This window comes from Lonchura striata, unplaced genomic scaffold (genome assembly GCF_046129695.1).
Source record: "Lonchura striata isolate bLonStr1 unplaced genomic scaffold, bLonStr1.mat Scaffold_256, whole genome shotgun sequence".
Taxonomy (NCBI): domain Eukaryota; kingdom Metazoa; phylum Chordata; class Aves; order Passeriformes; family Estrildidae; genus Lonchura; species Lonchura striata.
The window spans coordinates 43,648-62,326 of NW_027461152.1; the positions used below are offsets into that span (position 1 = coordinate 43,648).

General features: G+C 37.2%; 1 protein-coding gene across 1 annotated transcript in view; it reads right to left on the bottom strand.

The window, feature by feature from the left end:
• Positions 1 to 687: 687 nt before the first annotated feature.
• LOC110480012 (retinoic acid receptor RXR-beta) overlaps positions 688 to 18,679 on the bottom strand; it is a gene marked incomplete at its 5' end in the record, with an annotated part of 34,525 nt that continues 16,533 nt past the window's right edge. Inside the window, 4 exons of the mRNA XM_077790707.1 lie at positions 688 to 2,696; positions 6,818 to 6,923; positions 10,470 to 10,561; positions 16,439 to 16,571. Coding sequence (XP_077646833.1) covers positions 2,549 to 2,696; positions 6,818 to 6,923; positions 10,470 to 10,561; positions 16,439 to 16,571 — 479 coding nt within the window. The remainder of the gene's footprint in view (positions 2,697 to 6,817; positions 6,924 to 10,469; positions 10,562 to 16,438; positions 16,572 to 18,679) is intronic.

The window sequence follows — 18,679 nt, forward strand, 5'->3', positions numbered from 1 at the left end:
CCAAAATTCTCCCAAAATCCACCCAAAAACCCACCCCAAAATCCCAAAAATCCAACCCTGAAATCCCAAAAATCCCAACCCCGAAATCCCGAAATCCTAAAAATCCAACCCAAAAATCCCCAAAATCCAACCCCAAATCCCAAAAATCCTCCCAAAATCCAACCCAAAAATCCCAAAAATTCCAACCCAAAAATCCCAAAATTCTCCCAAAATCCACCCCAAAATCCAACCCCACAATCCCAAAAATCCCAACCCAAAATCCCAAAAAATCCTCCCCAAATCCTCCAAAAAACCTCCCAAAATCCAACCCCAAAATCCAAAAAATCCACCTCAAAATCATACCCAAAAATCCCAAAAATCCAACCCCAAAAATCCCCAAAATTCCGACCCAAATTTTCCCCAAAAAAACCCAATTTTCCCCCAAAAAAATCCCCAAATCCCACCCAAAAATCCCAAATTTTTCCCCCAAAATTTCCCCTCAATTCCCAAATTTTCCCCCCCCAAAAAATCCCAAAATCCCACCCAAAAATCCCAAATTTCCCCCCAAAATTTTCCCCCAAAAATCCCAAATTTCCCCCAAAATTCTCCCCAAAAATCCCAAATTCTCCCCAAAAATCCCAATTTTTCTCCCAAAATTGCCCCAAAATGCCCAAATTTTCCCCAAAAATCTCCAAAATGGCCCCAAAATTCCATTTTTGAAGCAGCAAATTTTAATCACTGAAAATCCAAAGCTTTTCTTGGGAAGGGAAATTGGGAATTTTGGGGAATTTTGGGAAAATTTGGGGAATTTTGGGGGAATTTTGGGAATTTTGGGGATTTTGTCGGGAAATTTGGGGTTTTTTTAGGGAATTTTGCGGAATTTTGGGAGGATTTTGGGGATATTTGGGGAAAATTTTGGGGAATTTTGGGGGAATTTTGGGAGTTTTGGGGAATTTTGGGGAATTTTTGAGGAATTTTGGGGAATTTTAGGGATTTTGGGGGGATTTTTGGGGAATTTTTGGAAATTTTGGGAATTTTTGGGGAATTTTGGGGGATTTCGGGGAATTTTGGGAATTTTGGGGGGATTTGTGGGATTTTTTGGGGGATTTTTGGGAATTTTGGGGAATTTTGGGGGATTTCAGGGAATTTTGGGAATTTTGGGAATTTTTGGGGGATTTTTTGGGGGATTTTGGGGGAATTTTGGGACCTTCCAGAACCCCCCAAAAATCGGGGGTGGGAGGGGCCAAAGTGCTCACGGGAGGGGAGGGAAAATTTGGGAATTTTGGGAAAATTTGGGAATTTTGGGGAGTTTGGGGGGAAATTTGGGAATTTTTGGGGGGCTTTTGGGGAAAATCTGGGAATTTTGGGAAAAATTGGGGAAAAATTTAGGAGAAAATTGGGGAAATTTGGGGAAAAATTGGGGAAAATTTGGGAGAATTTTGGGGAAAAATTGGGGAAAAAATGGGGATTTTTTTAGAGATATTTGGGGCATATTTTGGGGATATTTTGGGATATTTTGAGGATATTTTGGGAATATTTTGGGGATATTTTGAGAATATTTTGGGGATATTTTGGGGATATTTTGGGGATATTTTGGGAATATTTCCAGGATATTTTGAGGATATTTTGGGAATATTTTGGGGATATTTTGGGGATATTTTGAGGATATTTTGGGGATATTTGGGGGATTTTTTGCAGCTATTGGGGAGCGACTTCGGGGATATTCTGAGAATATTTTGGGGATATTTTGGGAATATTTCCAGGATATTTTGGGGATATTTCGGGGATATTTCAAGGATATTTTGAGGATATTTTGGGAATATTTTGAGGATATTTTGGGGATATTTTGGGAATATTTCCAGGATATTTTGTGGATATTTTGGGGATATTTTGGGGATATTTTGAGGATATTTCGGGGATATTTTGTGGATATTTTGGGAATATTTCCAGAATATTTTGAGGATATTTTGGGAATATTTTGGGGATATTTTGGGGATATTTTGGGAATATTTCGTGGATATTTTGGGAATATTTCCAGGATATTTCGGGGATATTTTGGGAATATTTCCAGGATATTTCGGGGATATTTTGGGAGTATTTCCAGGATATTTTGAGGATATTTTGGGGATATTTTGGGAATATTTTGAGGATATTTTGGGGATATTTTGGGGATATTTCGGGGATATTTTGGGGATATTTTGGGGATATTTTGAGGATATTTCGGGGATATTTTGTGGATATTTTGGGAGTATTTCCAGAATATTTCGGGGATATTTTGGGAATATTTCCAGGATATTTTGGGGATATTTGGGGGATTTTTTGCAGCTATTTGGGAGCGACTTCGAGGATATTTTGTGGATATTTTGGGAATATTTCCAGGATATTTTGAGGATATTTCCAGGATATTTTGAGGATATTTTGAGAATATTTTGAGGATATTTTGGGGATATTTTGTGGATATTTTGGGAGTATTTCCAGGATATTTTGGGGATATTTTGGGAATATTTTGAGGATATTTCGGGGATATTTTGGGGATATTTCGGGGATATTTTGGGGATATTTTGGGCTCTCAGGAGAGCTGGTGGGGCGCCTCCAGCATCTCCATCAGGAAGGTGTCGATGGGCGTGTCCCCGATGAGTTTGAAGAAGAAAAGATGCTCCAGGCACTTGAGGCCGATGGAGCGCAGCGCCGGCAGCCGCAGCAGCAGCTTGGCAAACCTGAGAAAATCCAAAATATTTCATGGGATTTCTGCTTTTTTACCTGATTTACAGACCACAGAATTTATCCCCTTTTTATCCCATTTTTTATCCCATTTTTATACCATTTTTTCCCTTTTTAATCCCATTTTTATCCCATTTTTTCCCTTTTTAATCCCATTTTTTTACCATTTTTTCCCATTTTAATCCTATTTTTTAATCCCATTTTCCCCCTTTTTAATCCCATTTTTATCCCATTTCTCCTCATTTAAATCCCATTTTTTATCCTATTTTCCCCCATTTTTATCCCATTTTTCCCCAATTTTATCCCATTTTTCCCATTTTTTATCCCATTTTTTATCCCATTTTTATACCATTTATTCCCATTTAAATTCTATGTTTTATCCCATCTTTCCCCTTTTTAATCCCATTTTTATCCCATTTCTTATCCTATTTTCCCCCATTTTTATCCCACTTTTTCCCATTTTTTATCCCATTTTTCCCCATTTTTTATCCCATTTTTATCCCATTTTCACCCCATTTTTATCCCATTTTTATCCCATTTTTAATCCCATTTGTACCTCATTTTTAATCCATTTTTTACCCCATTTTTATCCAATTTTTATCCCATTTTCCCCCATTTTTCCCTTTTCCCCCTTTCCCCCAATGAGGCAGCGCCGGCAGCCGCAGCAGCAGCTTGGCAAACCTGAGAAAATCCAAAATATTTCATGGGATTTCTGCTTTTTTACCTGATTTACAGTTCCCAGAATTTATCCCCTTTTTATCCCATTTTTTATCCCATTTTTATCCCATTTTTTATCCCCTTTTTATCCCATTTTTTCCCTTTTTAATCCCATTTTTTCACCATTTTTTCCCATTTTAATCCTATTTTTTAATCCCATTTTCCCCCTTTTTAATCCCATTTTTATCCCATTTCTCCTCATTTAAATCCCATTTTTTATCCTATTTTCCCCCATTTTTATCCCATTTTCCCCCATTTTTAATCCAATTTTTCCCATTTTTTATCCCATTTTTCATCCCATTTTTATCCCATTTTTTCCCATTTTCACCCCATTTTTATCCCATTTTTTTCCCATTTTTATCCCATTTTTAATCCCATTTGTACCTCATTTTTTATCCATTTTTTATCCCATTTTTTACCCAATTTTTCCCCATTTTTATCCCATTTTTATCCCACTTTTAATCCCATTTTTACCTCATTTTTAATCCATTTTTTACCCCATTTTTACCCCATTTTTACCCAATTTTTTATCCCATTTTTCCCTTTTCCCCCTTTCCCCCAATGAGGCAGCGCCGGCAGCCGCAGCAGCAGCTTGGCAAACCTGAGAAAATCCAAAATATTTCATGGGATTTCTGCTTTTTACCTGATTTACAGACCACAGAATTTATCCCCTTTTTATCCCACTTTTTATCCCATTTTTATCCCATTTTTTCCTGTTTTAATCCCATTTTTATATCATTTTTTTCCCATTTTAATCCTATTTTTTATCCCGTTTTCCCCCTTTTTAATCCCATTTTTATCCCATTTCTCCTCATTTAAATCCCATTTTTTAACCTATTTTCCCCCATTTTTATCCCATTTTTTCCCATTTTTAATCCAATTTTTCCCAATTTTATCCCATTTTTTATCCCATTTTTCCCATTTTTTATCCATTTTTTATCCCATTTTTTACCCAATTTTTCCCCATTTTTATCCAATTTTAATCCCAATTTTAATCCCATTTTTACCCCATTTTTTATCCATTTTTAATCCCATTTTTTCCCATTTTTATCCCATTTTCCCCCATTTTTCCCTTTTCCCCCTTTCCCCCAATGAGGCAGCGCCGGCAGCCGCAGCAGCAGCTTGGCAAACCTGAGAAAATCCAAAATATTTCATGGGATTTCTGCTTTTTACCTGATTTACAGTTCCCAGAATTTATCCCCTTTTTATCCCATTTTTATCCCATTTTTATCCCATTTTTATACCAATTTTTCCCCATTTTTCCCCTTTTTTATCCCATTTTTATCCCATTTTTTATCCAATTTTTCCGCATTTTTCCCCTTTTTAATCCCATTTTTAATCCCCTTTTTAATCCCCTTTTTAATCCCATTTTTTATCCCATTTTTTACCCCATTTTTATCTGATTTTTCCCCATTTTTATCCCAATTTTAATCCCATTTTTATCCATTTTTTATCCCAATGTTAATCCCATTTTTACCTCATTTTTTATCCATTTTTTATCCCATTTTTTCCCATTTTTATCCCATTTTCCCCCATTTTTCCCTTTTCCCCCTTTCCCCCAATGAGGCAGCGCCGGCAGCCGCAGCAGCAGCTTGGCAAACCTGAGAAAATCCAAAATATTTCATGGGATTTCTGCTTTTTTACCTGATTTACAGTTCCCAGAATTTATCCCCTTTTTATCCCATTTTTTATCCCATTTTTATACCATTTTTTCCCGTTTTAATCCCATTTTTATACCATTTTTTATCCAATTTTTCCGCATTTTTCCCCTTTTTAATCCCATTTTTTATCCCCTTTTTAATCCCATTTTTTATCCAATTTTTACCCCATTTTTATCTGATTTTTCCCCATTTTTATCCCAATTTTAATCCCATTTTTATCCATTTTTTATCCCATTTTTATCCCATTTTTCCCCCTTTCCCCCAATGAGGCAGCGCCGGCAGCCGCAGCAGCAGCTTGGCAAACCTGGCAAAATCCAAAATATTTCATGGGATTTCTGCTTTTTACCTGATTTACAGTTCCCAGAATTTATCCCCTTTTTATCCCATTTTTTATCCCATTTTTATACCATTTTTTCCCGTTTTAATCCCATTTTTATCCCATTTTTTATCCAATTTTTCCGCATTTTTCCCCTTTTTAATCCCATTTTTAATCCCCTTTTTAATCCCATTTTTTATCCCATTTTTACCCCATTTTTATCCCATTTTTTCCCATTTTTACCCAATTTTTTATCCCATTTTTCCCCATTTTCCCCAATGAGGCAGCGCCGGCAGCCGCAGCAGCAGCTTGGCAAACCTGAGAAAATCCAAAATATTTCATGGGATTTCTGCTTTTTACCTGATTTACAAACCACAGAATTTATCCCCTTTTTATCCCATTTTTTATCCCATTTTTATCCCATTTTTATACCATTTTTATCCCATTTTTTCCCTTTTTTATACCATTTTTATCCCATTTATTCCCATTTAAATCCTATGTTTTATCCCATCTTTCCCCTTTTTAATCCCATTTTTATCCCATTTCTCCTCATTTAAATCCCATTTTTTATCCTATTTTCCCCCATTTTTAAGCCATTTTTTTCCCATTTTTAAGCCATTTTTTTCCCATTTTTATCCCATTTTCACCCCATTTTTATCCCATTTTCACCCAATTTTTATCCAATTTTTATCCCAATTTTAATCCCATTTTTACCTCATTTTTTATCCATTTTTTACCTCATTTTTTATCCATTTTTTATCCCATTTTTTCCCATTTTTATCCAATTTTTCCCCTTTTTAATCCCATTTTTATCCCAATTTTTCCCATTTGTTATCCCATTTTCCCCCCAATTTCCCCTATTTTTCCCCATTTTCCCCCATTTTTCCCCAATTTTGCGCATTTTTTCCCCAATTTTGCCCATTTTTTTCCCCAATTTTCCCCCGAATTACCATTTTTTCCCCAAATTCCCCATTTTTTCCCATTTTCCCAAAATTTCCCAATTTTCCCCCATGCTTTCCCATTTTTTTCCCCATTTTCCCCCCAATTTTTCCGTATTTTTCCCCAAATTTCCCATTTTTATTCCAATTTCCCCCCAAATTCCCAATTTTCCCACATTTTCCCCCAAATTTCTCAATTCCCCCCATTTCCCCCAATTTTCCCCCATTTTCCCCCAAATTTCCCAATTTTTTCCCCATTTCCCCCCAAATTTCCCTTTTTCTCTCATTTTTCCCCATTTTTCCCATTTTTCCCCATTTCCCCCCATTTTTCCCCAATTTTTCCCCCATTTCCCCCCATTTTCCCCCCCATTTTCCCCCCATTTTTCCCCTATTTTCCCCCAAATTCCCCTTTATTTTTTTTCCTTTTTCTCCCCAAACTCCCCATTTTTGCCCAAAATCCCCGTTTTTCACCCCAAACTCCTCACCGTCCCTGCTGCTCGGGGTATTTCTGTTTGCAGTAGGATTCCAGCGAGGCGTAAACCTTCTCCCGCAGCAGCTCCACCTCCGAGGGGTTCGACAGCCCCTTGGCGTCTGGAAAACCCAAAATCCCCAAAATTCACCCCAAAATTCACCCGGGAATTCCAAAAAAATAAAAAACTAAAAAAAAAAACCAAAAAATTCCACTCAAAACGCTCAAAAACCGCCCCAAAAATGGCAATAAATTGAATTTTTTAAGGGTTCTGCAGCCCCTTGGCGTCTGCAAAACCCAAAATCCCCAAAATTCACCCCAAAATTCACCCGGGAATTCCAAAAAATTAAAAAATGGCAAAAAAACCCCAAAAACCCCAAAAAATTCCATTCAAAAAGCTCAAAAATGGCCCCAAAAATGGCAATAAATTGAATTTTTGATGGGTTCTGCAGCCCCTTGGCGTCTGCAAAACCCAAAATCCCCAAAATTCACCCCAAAATTCCCCTGGGAATTCCAAAAAAATAAAAAACTAAAAAAACACCCAAAAAATTCCACTCAAAAACGTCAAAAACAGCCCCAAAAATGGCAATAAATTGAATTTTTGATGGGTTCTGCAGCCCCTTGGCATCTGGAAAACCCAAAATCCCCAAAATTCACCCCAAAATTCACCCGGGAATTCCAAAAAATTTAAAAATGGTAAAAAACCCCAAAAATTCCACTCAAAACCCTCAAAAACTTCCCCAAAAATGGCAAAAAATTGAATTTTCGGGGGGTTTTGGCACCACCTGGAGACTGAAAAATCCCAAAATCCCAAAATTCCCAAAATTCCCATTTTTTTCCCCAATTTTTTTCCCAAATCCCCTTTTTTTTTCCCATTATTTTTTCGCAAATTCCCGCTCTTTATTCCCGTGATTTTTTTTCCCAAAATTCCCCTTTTTTTCCCCAATTTTTTTCCCAAATCCCCGCTCTTTTTTCCCATTATTTTTTCCCAAATTCCTGTTTTTTTCCTGTTATTTTTTCCCCAAAATTCCCATTATTTTTCCCCAAAATTCCCATTATTTTCCCGCTACTTTTTCCCCTAATTTTCCCGGTTATTTTCCTGTAATTTTTTCCCAAATTTCCGTTATTTTTTCCCAAATTTCCTGATATTTTTTCCCAAAATTTCTATTATTTTCCCTGTTATTTTTTCCCAAAATTCCTGTGATATTTTCCCCAAATTCCCGTGATTTTTTCCCAAATTCCCGTTATTTTCCCGTTATTTTTCCCCATTATTTTTTCCCCAAAATCCTGTTATTTTTCCCCAAAATCCCTGTTATTTTTCCGTTTTTTTTTCCCCTTATTTTCCTGTTTTTTCAGTTATTTTTTCTGTTATTTTTCCAAAAATTTCCTGTTATTTCCCCTTTATTTTTTCCCGTTATTTTCCTGTTGTTTTTCCCGTTATTTTTCCCCAAAAATTCCCGTTATTTCTCCCCAAAATTCCCATTTTTTCCCAGTTATTTTTCCCAAAATTCCCGTGATTTTCCCCCAAAAATTCCCGTTATTTCTCCCCAAAATTCCCATTTTTTCCCAGTTATCTTTCCCAAAATTCCCCTTATTTTTCCCCAAAATTCCCATTATTTTTCGATTATTTTTCCCAAAATTCCCGTTATTTTTTCCCGTTATTTTTTTCCCAAATTCCCATTATTTTATACCAAAATTCCCATTATTTTCCGATTATTTTTTTCCAAAATTCCCCTTATTTTTCCCCAAAATTCCCCTTATTTTCCCCCAAACTTCCCGTTATTTTTTCCCAAAATCCCCATTATTTTTTCCCGTTATTTTTTTCCCAAATTCCCATTATTTTATACCAAAATTCCCATTATTTTCCGATTATTTTTTCCCAAACTTCCCCTTATTTTCCCCCAAAATTCCCCTTATTTTACCCCCCAAAATTCCCGTTATTTTTCGATTATTTTTTCCCAAAATTCCCGTTATTTTTCCCCAAAATTCCCGTTATTTTCCCCCAAAATTCCCATTATTTTCCGATTATTTTTCCCAAAATTCCCGTTATTTTTCCCGTTCTTTTTCCCCAAATCCCCGTGATTTTTTCCCGTGATTTCCCCCAAGCTCCCGGTGATTTTTTGGGTGATTTTTTTCCCAAAATCCCATTATTTTATACCAAAATCCCCATTATTTTCCGATTATTTTTTTCCAAAATTCCCCTTATTTTCCCCCAAAATTCCCCTTAATTTTCCCCCAAAATTCCCCTTATTTTCCCCAAAATTCCCCTTATTTTCCCAAAATCCCCATTATTTTTCCCGTTATTTTTTTCCCAAATTCCCATTATTTTATACCAAAATTCCCATTATTTTCCGATTATTTTTCCCCAAATTTCCCATTATTTTTCCCCAAATTTCCCGTTATTTTCCCCCAAAATTCTCCTTATTTTCCCCCAAAATTCCCATTATTTTCCGATTATTTTTCCCCAAATCCCCGTTATTTTTCCCGTTCTTTTTCCCCAAATCCCCGTGATTTTCCCCCAAACTCCCGGTGATTTTTCGGGTGATTTTTTTCCCAAAATCCCATGATTTTCCCCCAAAATTCCCATTATTTTCCGATTATTTTTCCCAAAATCCCCGTGATTTTTTCCCGTGATTTTCCCCCAAACTCCCGGTGATTTTTCGGGTGATTTTTTTCCCAAAATCCCATTATTTTATACCAAAATTCCCATTATTTTCCGATTTTTTTTTTCCAAAATTCCCGTTATTTTACCCCAAAATTCCCCTTATTTTTCCCCCAAAATTCCCATGATTTTCCCCAAAATTCCCATGATTTTCCCCCAAACTTCCCGTTATTTTTTCCCAAAATCCCCATTATTTTTCCCGTTATTTTTTCCCAAATTCCCATTATTTTATACCAAAATTCCCATTATTTTCTGATTATTTTTTTCCAAAATTCCCGTTATTTTTCCCCAAATTCCCGTTATTTTTCCCCAAAATTCCCGTTATTTTTCCCCAAAATTCCCGTTATTTTCCCCCAAACTTCCCATTATTTTCCCCCAAAATTCCCATTATTTTCCGATTATTTTATACCAAATTCCCATTATTTTATACCAAAATTCCCATTATTTTCCGATTATTTTTCCCCAAATTCCCATTATTTTATACCAAAATTCCCATTATTTTCCGATTATTTTTCCCCAAATCCCCGTGATTTTTCCCCGTTATTTCCCCCAAGCTCCCGGTGATTTTCGGGGTGATTTTTTTCCCAAAATCCCATTATTTTATACCAAAATTCCCATTATTTTCCGATTATTTTTTCCCAAATTCCCATTATTTTATACCAAAATTCCCATTATTTTCCGATTATTTTTTTCCAAAATTCCCGTTATTTTTCCCCAAAATTCCCATTATTTTCCGATTATTTTTTTCCAAAATTCCCGTTATTTTTCCCCAAAATTCCCCTTATTTTCCCCCAAAATTCCCATTATTTTTTGATTATTTTTTTCCAAAATTCCCGTTATTTTTCCCCAAAATTCTCCTTATTTTCCCCCAAAATTCCCATTATTTTCCGATTATTTTTCCCGTTCTTTTTCCCCAAATCCCCGTGATTTCCCCCAATCTCCCGGTGATTTTTTGGGTGATTTTTTTCCCAAAATCCCGTTTTTTCTCCCCGTTTTCCGCCCTCACCGGGGTTGAAGAGGATGATGGCCCTGAGGCAGCCCAGCTCCGTCTTGTCCATGCGCATGTCCCGCATCTTGGACACCAGCTCCGTCAGCACCCTGGCATCCCAAAAATTCCCAAAATAGTCCCAAAGTATTCCCAAAATATTCCCAAAATATTCCCAAAATATTCCCAAAAACCTCCCAAAAATATCCCCAAAAATCCCCCAAAGAATCCCCAAAAATTCCCAAATTATTCCCAAAATATTCCCAAACCACCCCCAAAAATCTCCCCAAGAATCTCCCAAAGAATTCCCAAAATATTCCCAAAATATTCCCAAAATATTCCCAAATAATTCCCGAAAAATTCCCCAAAATAGCAACAAAAAAATTCCCAAAAATTTCCCAAAAATTCCCAAGTTATTCCCAAAAATCTCCTCGTGTGCCGCATCTTGGACACCAGCTCCGTCAGCACCCTGGCATCCCAAAAATATTCCCAAAAATTCCCAAAATATTCCCAAAATATTCCCAAAATATTCCCAAAAATCCCCCAAAGAATCCCCAAAAATATCCCCAAAAATTCCCAAATTATTCCCAAAAATCTCCTCGTGTGCCGCATCTTGGACACCAGCTCCGTCAGCACCCTGGCATCCCAAAAATTCCCAAAAATTCCCAAAATATTCCCAAAATATTCCCAAACCATCCCCAAAAATATTCCCAAAAATCCCCCAAAGAATCCCCCAAAATATCCCCAAGAATTCCCAAATTATTCCCAAAAATCTCCTCATGTCCCGCATCTTGGACACCAGCTCCGTCAGCACCCTGGCATCCCAAAAATTCCCAAAATAGTCCCAAAATGTTCCCAAAAACCTCCCAAAAATATCCCCAAAAATCCCCCAAAGAATCCCCAAAAATATCCCCAAAAATTCCCAAATTATTCCCAAAAATCTCCTCGTGTGCTGCATCTTGGACACCAGCTCCGTCAGCACCCTGGCATCCCAAAAATTCCCAAAAATTCCCAAAATATTCCCAAAAACCTCCCAAAAATATCCCCAAAAATCCCCCAAAGAATCCCCAAAAATATCCCCAAAAATTCCCCAAAAATTCCCAAATTATTCCCAAAAATTCCCAAAAATCTCCTCGTGTCCCGCATCTTGGACACCAGCTCCGTCAGCACCCTGGCATCCCAAAAATATTCCCAAAATATTCCCAAAATGTTCCCAAAATATTCCCAAAAATTCCCAAAATATTCCCAAAAATATCCCCAAAAATCCCCCAAAGAATTCCCAAATTATTCTGGAAAATTGACAAATAATTCCCAAATCGTTCCCAAATCGTTCCCAAATTATTCCCAAAAATCCCCCAAAGAATTCCCCAAAATATTCCCAAAATATCCCAAAATATTCCCAAAATATTCCCAAACCACCCCCAAAAATATCCCCAAAAATCCCCCCAAGAATTCCCAAATTATTCTGGAAAATTGACAAATAATTCCCAAATCGTTCCCAAATTATTCCCAAAAATCCCCCAAAGAATCCCCAAATTATTCTGGAAAATTGACAAATAATTCCCAAATCGTTCCCAAATTATTCCCAAAAATCCCCCAAAGAATTCCCCAAAATATTCCCAAAATATTCCCAAAAACCTCCCAAAAATATCCCCAAAAATCCCCCAAAGAATCCCCAAAAATATCCCCAAAAATTCCCAAATTATTCCCAAAAATCTCCTCGTGTGCCGCATCTTGGACACCAGCTCCGTCAGCACCCTGGCATCCCAAAAATATTCCCAAAAATTCCCAAAATATTCCCAAAATATTCCCAAAATATTCCCAAAAACCTCCCAAACCATCCCCAAAAATATCCCCAAAAATCCCCCCAAGAATTCCCAAATTATTCTGGAAAATTGACAAATAATTCCCAAATCGTTCCCAAATTATTCCCAAAAATCCCCCAAAGAATTCCCAAAATATTCCCAAAATATTCCCAAAAATATTCCCAAAAACCTCCCAAAAATATCCCCAAAAATCCCCAAAAATATCCCCAAAAATTTCCCAAGAATTCCCAAATTATTCCCAAAAATCTCCTCGTTTGCCGCATCTTGGACACCAGCTCCGTCAGCACCCTGGCATCCCAAAAATATTCCCAAAAATTCCCAAAATATTCCCAAAATATTCCCAAAATATTCCCAAAAACCTCCCAAACCAACCCCAAAAATATCCCCAAAAAATCCCCAAATTATTCTGGAAAATTGACAAATAATTCCCAAATCGTTCCCAAATCATTCCCAAAAAACTCCCAAAGAATTCCCAAAATATTCCCCAAAAAATCCCAAAAATAGCCACAAAAAATTTCCCAAAAAATTTCCCAAAACTCCCAAATTATTTCCAAATTCTTCTGGAAAATTTCCAAATAATTCACAAATCGTTCCCAAATTATTCCCAAATTATTCCCAAAGAATTCCCAAAAAATTCCAAAAAATTGCCAAAGAATTCCCAAAAAATTCCCAAAAAATTCCCAAAAAAATACCAAAAATAGCAACAAAAAATTCCCAAAATTCCCCAAAAATTTTTTCGGGATTTTTGAGAAGTTTTTTGGGCATTTTTTTGCAGATTTTTTGGGAATTTTTGGGGGATTTTTTTGGGATTTTTTTGGGATTTTTTTAGAGATTTTGGGTAAATTTTTTTGGATTTTTTTGGGGGATTTTCGGGGGAATTTTTGGGCATTTTTGGGGAAATTTTTCCAGATTTTTGGGGAAAATTTTTTGGAATTTTTGGGGAATTTTTTTGGGATTTTTGGGAGGATTTTTGGGAAGGTTTTGTTAATTTTGGGGGAATTTTGGGGGATTTTTTTCAGGGATTTTTGGGGCTTTTTTTTGTGAATTTTTTTGGGAGTTTTTGGAGAATTTTTGGGGGAATTTTGGGGGAATTTTTTCTGGGATTTTGGGGGAATTTTTGGGTAAATTTTTTGGGCATTTTTTGCAGATTTTTTGGGAATTTTGAGGAAAATTTTTCGGGATTTTTGGGAAGATTTTTGGAGGAATTTTTTGGGCATTTTTGGGGGAATTTTTTGAGGATTTTGGAGAATTTTTGGGAAGATTTTTGGGGGATTTTTTTGAGGAATTTTTGGGGGAAGATTTTCGGGATTTTTGGGAAGATTTTGGGGATTTTTGGGGGAATTTTGGTTTTTTTTTCTAGGATATTGGGGGATTTTTTGGGTAAATTTTTGTGCATTTTCTGCAGATTTTTTGGGAATTTTGGGGGAATTTTTTCGGGATTTTTGGGAAGATTTTTGGGGGATTTTTGGGGGATTTTTTTGAGGAATTCTTGGGAATTTTTTTCTGGGATTTTTGGGGAATTTTTCTTGAATTTTTTGCAGATTTTTCAGAGATTTTTGGGGGGAATTTTTTGTGTACATTTTAAGGATTTTTTGGGGAATTTTTGGGGGAATTTTGGGGAATTTTTTTGAGGAATTTTTTGTGGGGATTTTTGGGGAGATTTTTGGGCATTTTTGGGGGAATTTTTTCGCAATTTTTTGCAGCTTTTTGGGCAGATTTTTTTTAATTTTTCGCCATTTTTTTGCCGATTTTGGGTCATTTTCGGGCGAATCTTTCCGGGATTTTTTTGGGATCGTTCCCGGAATATTCCGGAACGTTCCGGAGGCCGCACCGGTCGAAGATGGCGCCGACGCCGGCGCTGTGGGCGCTGCTCCGACACCGGATTTTGGGCATTTTTGGGGAATTTTTGGGGGAATTTTGGCAAATTCTTTTGGGATTTTTGGGGGGAATTTTCAGAAGTTTTTTGGGCATTTTTTTGCAGATTTTTTGGGAATTTTTTGGGGGATTTTTGGGGGGAATTTAGGGATTTTTGGGGTTTCTTGGGGCACTTTTTGGGGATTTTTGGGGAAGGTTTTGGGGGATTTTTTGGGGATTTTTTTGGGAAATTTTTGAGGATGTTTTCTGGGATTTTTTTGGGGAATTTTTGGGGGAATTTTGGGGGATTTTTTGGAGGAATTTTTGGGGATTGTTTTCCGGGATTTTTTGGGGGAATTTTTTCCGAATTTTTTCTGATTATTTGGGAAATTTTTGTGGGAATTTTTTTCGGATTTTTTGGGAAATTTTTTCCGAATTTTTTCTGATTTTTTGGGGAATTTTTGTGGGAATTTTTTTCGGATTTTTTGGGGAATTTTTTCCGAATTTTTTCTGATTTTTTGGGGAATTTTTGTGGGATTGTTTTCCGGGATTTTTTGGGGGAATTTTTTCCGAATTTTTTCTGATTTTTTGGGGAATTTTTGTGGGAATTTTTTCGGATTTTTTGGGGAACTTTTATGGGAATTTTTTCGGTATTTTTGGGGAGATTTTTGGGGGAATGTTTTCGGGATTTTCGGGGAATATTTTTGCCATTTTAGGAAGAATTTTATTGATTTTTTCGCCATTTTTTTGCCGATTTTGGGTCATTTTTGGGCGAATCTTTCCGGGATTTTTTTGGGATCGTTCCCGGAATATTCCGGAACGTTCCGGAGGCCGCACCGGTCGAAGATGGCGCCGACGCCGGCGCTGTGGGCGCTGCTCCAACACCGGATTTTGGGCATTTTTGGGGAATTTTGGGGGGAATTTTGGCAAATTCTTTTGGGATTTTTGGGGGGAATTTTCAGAAGTTTTTTGGGCATTTTTTTGCAGATTTTTTGCAGATTTTTTGGGGGATTTTTGGGGGGAATTTAGGGATTTTTGGGGTTTCTTGGGGCACTTTTTGGGGATGTTTTGGGGAAGGTTTTGGGGGATTTTTTGGGGATTTTTGTGGGAATTTTTTCAGGAATTTTGGGGGATTTTTTGGAGGAATATTTAGGGGATTTTTTTGGGGAATTTTTGAGGATGTTTTCTGGGATTTTTTGGGGAATTTTTGAGGATATTTTCTGGGATTTTTTGGGGGAATTTTGGGGGATTTTTTGGGGAATTTTTGTGGGAATTTTTTTCGGATTTTTTGGGGAATTTTTTCCGAATTTTTTCTGATTTTTTGGGGAATTTTTGTGGGAATTTTTTTCAGATTTTTTGGGGAATTTTTTCCGAATTTTTTCTGATTTTTTGGGGAATTTTTGTGGGAATTTTTTCGGGATTTTTGAGGAGATTTTTGGGGGAATGTTTTCGGGATTTTCGGGGAATATTTTCGCCATTTTCGGAAGAATTTTATGGATTTTTCGCCATTTTTTTGCCGATTTTGGGTCATTTTCGGGCGAATCTTTCCGGGATTTTTTTGGGATCGTTCCCGGAATATTCCGGAACGTTCCGGAGGCCGCACCGGTCGAAGATGGCGCCGACGCCGGCGCTGTGGGCGCTGCTCCGACACCGGATTTTGGGCATTTTTGGGGAATTTTTGGGGGATTTTGGCAAATTCTTTTGGGATTTTTCGGGGGAATTTTCAGAAGTTTTTTGGGCATTTTTTTGCAGATTTTTTGGGAATTTTTTGGGGGATTTTTGGGGGGAATTTAGGGATTTTTGGGGTTTCATGGGGCACTTTTTGGGGATTTTTGGGGAAGGTTTTGGGGGATTTTTTGGGGATTTTTGTGGGAATTTTTCCAGGAATTTTGGGGGATTTTTTGGAGGGATTTTTAGGGGATTTTTTTGGGGAATTTTGAGGATGTTTTCTGGGATTTTTTGGGGAATTTTTGAGGATATTTTCTGGGATTTTTTGGGGAATTTTGGGGGAATTTTGGAGGATTTTTTTGAGGAATTTTTGGGGATTTTTTCCCGGGAATTTTGGGGGATTTTTTTCCGAATTTTTTCTGATTTTTTGGGGAATTTTTGTGGGAAATTTTCGGGATTTTTGAGGAGATTTTTGGGGGAATGTTTTCGGGATTTTCGAGGAATATTTTCGCCATTTTAGGAGGAATTTTTTGGAATTTTTTCGCCATTTTTTTGCCGATTTTGGGTCATTTTTGGGCGAATCTTTCCGGGATTTTTTTGGGATCGTTCCCGGAATATTCCGGAACGTTCCGGAGGCCGCACCGGTCGAAGATGGCGCCGACGCCGGCGCTGTGGGCGCTGTTCCTGTGCACGTGCAGCCCCGTGGCCAAGAGGATCCCGTCCTTCACCGCGATCGAGCGGTGCGAGAACGACGCGATCAGCAGCTCGTTCCAGCCTGGAATCCCCAAAATTTGGGGTTTTGGGGGAAAAAAAATCAAAGTTAGTGGAAAAAAATCAAAATTCCAGAAAAAAAAACCAAAATTCCACAAAAAAACCCAAAATCCCACAAAAAACAGAGCAAAAATAGGAGGAAAAATCACCAAAATTGAGCAGAAAACTCAAATTTTGATGGTGGGAGATGAGTTCATTCCAGCCTGAAATTCCCAAAATTTGGGATTTTTGGGGGAAAAAAAATCAAAGTTAGTGGAAAAAAATCAAAATTCCACAAAAAAAACCCAAAATTACACAAAAAATGGAGTGAAAATAGGAGGAAAAATCACCAAAATTGAGGGAAAATCGGAATTTTTGGGGTGGGATTGGATCAGCAGCTCGTTCCAGCCTGAAATCCCCAAAATCTGGGGGGTTTTGGGGGAAAAAAGTCAAAATTAGTGGAAAAAAATCAAAATTCCAGAAAAAAAACCCAAAATTCCAGAAAAAACGGAGCAAAAATAGGAGGAAAAATCACCAAAATTTGAGGAAAAAACTCGAATTTTGATGGTGGGAGATGAGTTCATTCCAGCCTGAAATTCCCAACATTTGGGGTTTTGGGGGAAAAAATTCAAAATTAGTGGAAAAAAATCAAAATTCCACAAAAAAACCCCAAAATCCCACAGAAAACAGAGCAAAAATCGGAGGAAAAATCACCAAAATTCAGGAAAAATCGGAATTTTTGGGGTGGGATTGGATCAGCAGCTCGTTCCAGCCTGAAATCCCCAAAATTTGGGGTTTTGGGGGAAAAAATTCAAAATTAGTGGAAAAAAATCAAAATTCCACAAAAAAACCCCAAAATTACACAAAAAATGGAGTGAAAATCGGAGGAAAAATCACCAAAATTGAGGGAAAATTGGAATTTTTGGGGTAGGATTGGATCAGCAGCTCGTTCCAGCCTGAAATCCCCAAAATTTGGGGTTTTGGGGGAAAAAAAATCAAAATTAGTGGAAAAAAAATCAAAATTCCAGAAAAAAACCCCAAAATTCCACAAAAAACGGAGTGAAAATCGGAGGAAAAATCACCAAAATTTGAGGAAAAAACTCGAATTTTGATGGTGGGAGATGAGTTCATTCCAGCCTGAAATTCCCAGAATTTGGGATTTTTGGGGGAAAAAATTCAAAATTAGTGGAAAAAAATCCGAAAATTCCCCCCAAAAAACCCCAAATTTGGGAGAAAAACGAAGTTTAAGGGAAAAAATCCAAATTTTTGGGGTGGGAGTGGATGAGCAGCTGGTTCCAGTCTGGAATTTTGGGAATTTTTAGGAATTTTTGGGGTTTTTTGGGATTTTGGGGCAAAAAAACCTCAAATTTCCCAGAAAAAATACCAAAATCCCAAAAAAACAACCCAAAAATCCCAGAAAAAAACCCCCAAAAATCCCAGAAAAAAAACAAATTTCAGGAAAAAAAAAAAAAAACAAATTTGAGGGAAAATCCGAATTTTTGGGATCCGCAGCTGGATCCAATCCGGAATTTTGGGAAGTTTTTGGGGAATTTTTGGGATTTTGGGGCAAAAAGAGCCAAAATTGTCCCAAAAATTCACCAAAATCCCCTCCAGATCCCCCCAAACCCCTCCAAAAATTCCCAAATTTACCCCAAAAATTCCCAAAAATCACCCAGAAAATTCCCAAAATCCCCCAAAATTCTCAAAAAATTCCCAAAATTCCATTCCAAAACTGCCCAAAATCCCAAAAATTCCCAAAATTCCTCCCAAAATCCCCCAAATTCCCATTAGAGCCCCTCCAACCCCCAGAATTCAGCCCCGAACGCCCCCAAACCCTCCCCAAAACCCAAAAAAATTCCCAAAAAATTCCCAAAAATTCCCGAAAATTCCCAAAAAATTCCCAACCCCCCCCCAAAATTCCCATTATACCCCACAAAACCGCCCCGAACGCCCCCAAACCGCTCCCAAAAATCCCCAAAAATTCTGAAAATTCCCAAAATTTCATTCCAAAATTCCCAAAAACCCCAAAAAATTCCCAAAATTCCCAAATCCATCCCAAAAATCCCTAAAATCCCCTCTAGACCCTCTCAAACCCCCCCAAATCTCCATTAGAGCCCCTCACACCACCCTATA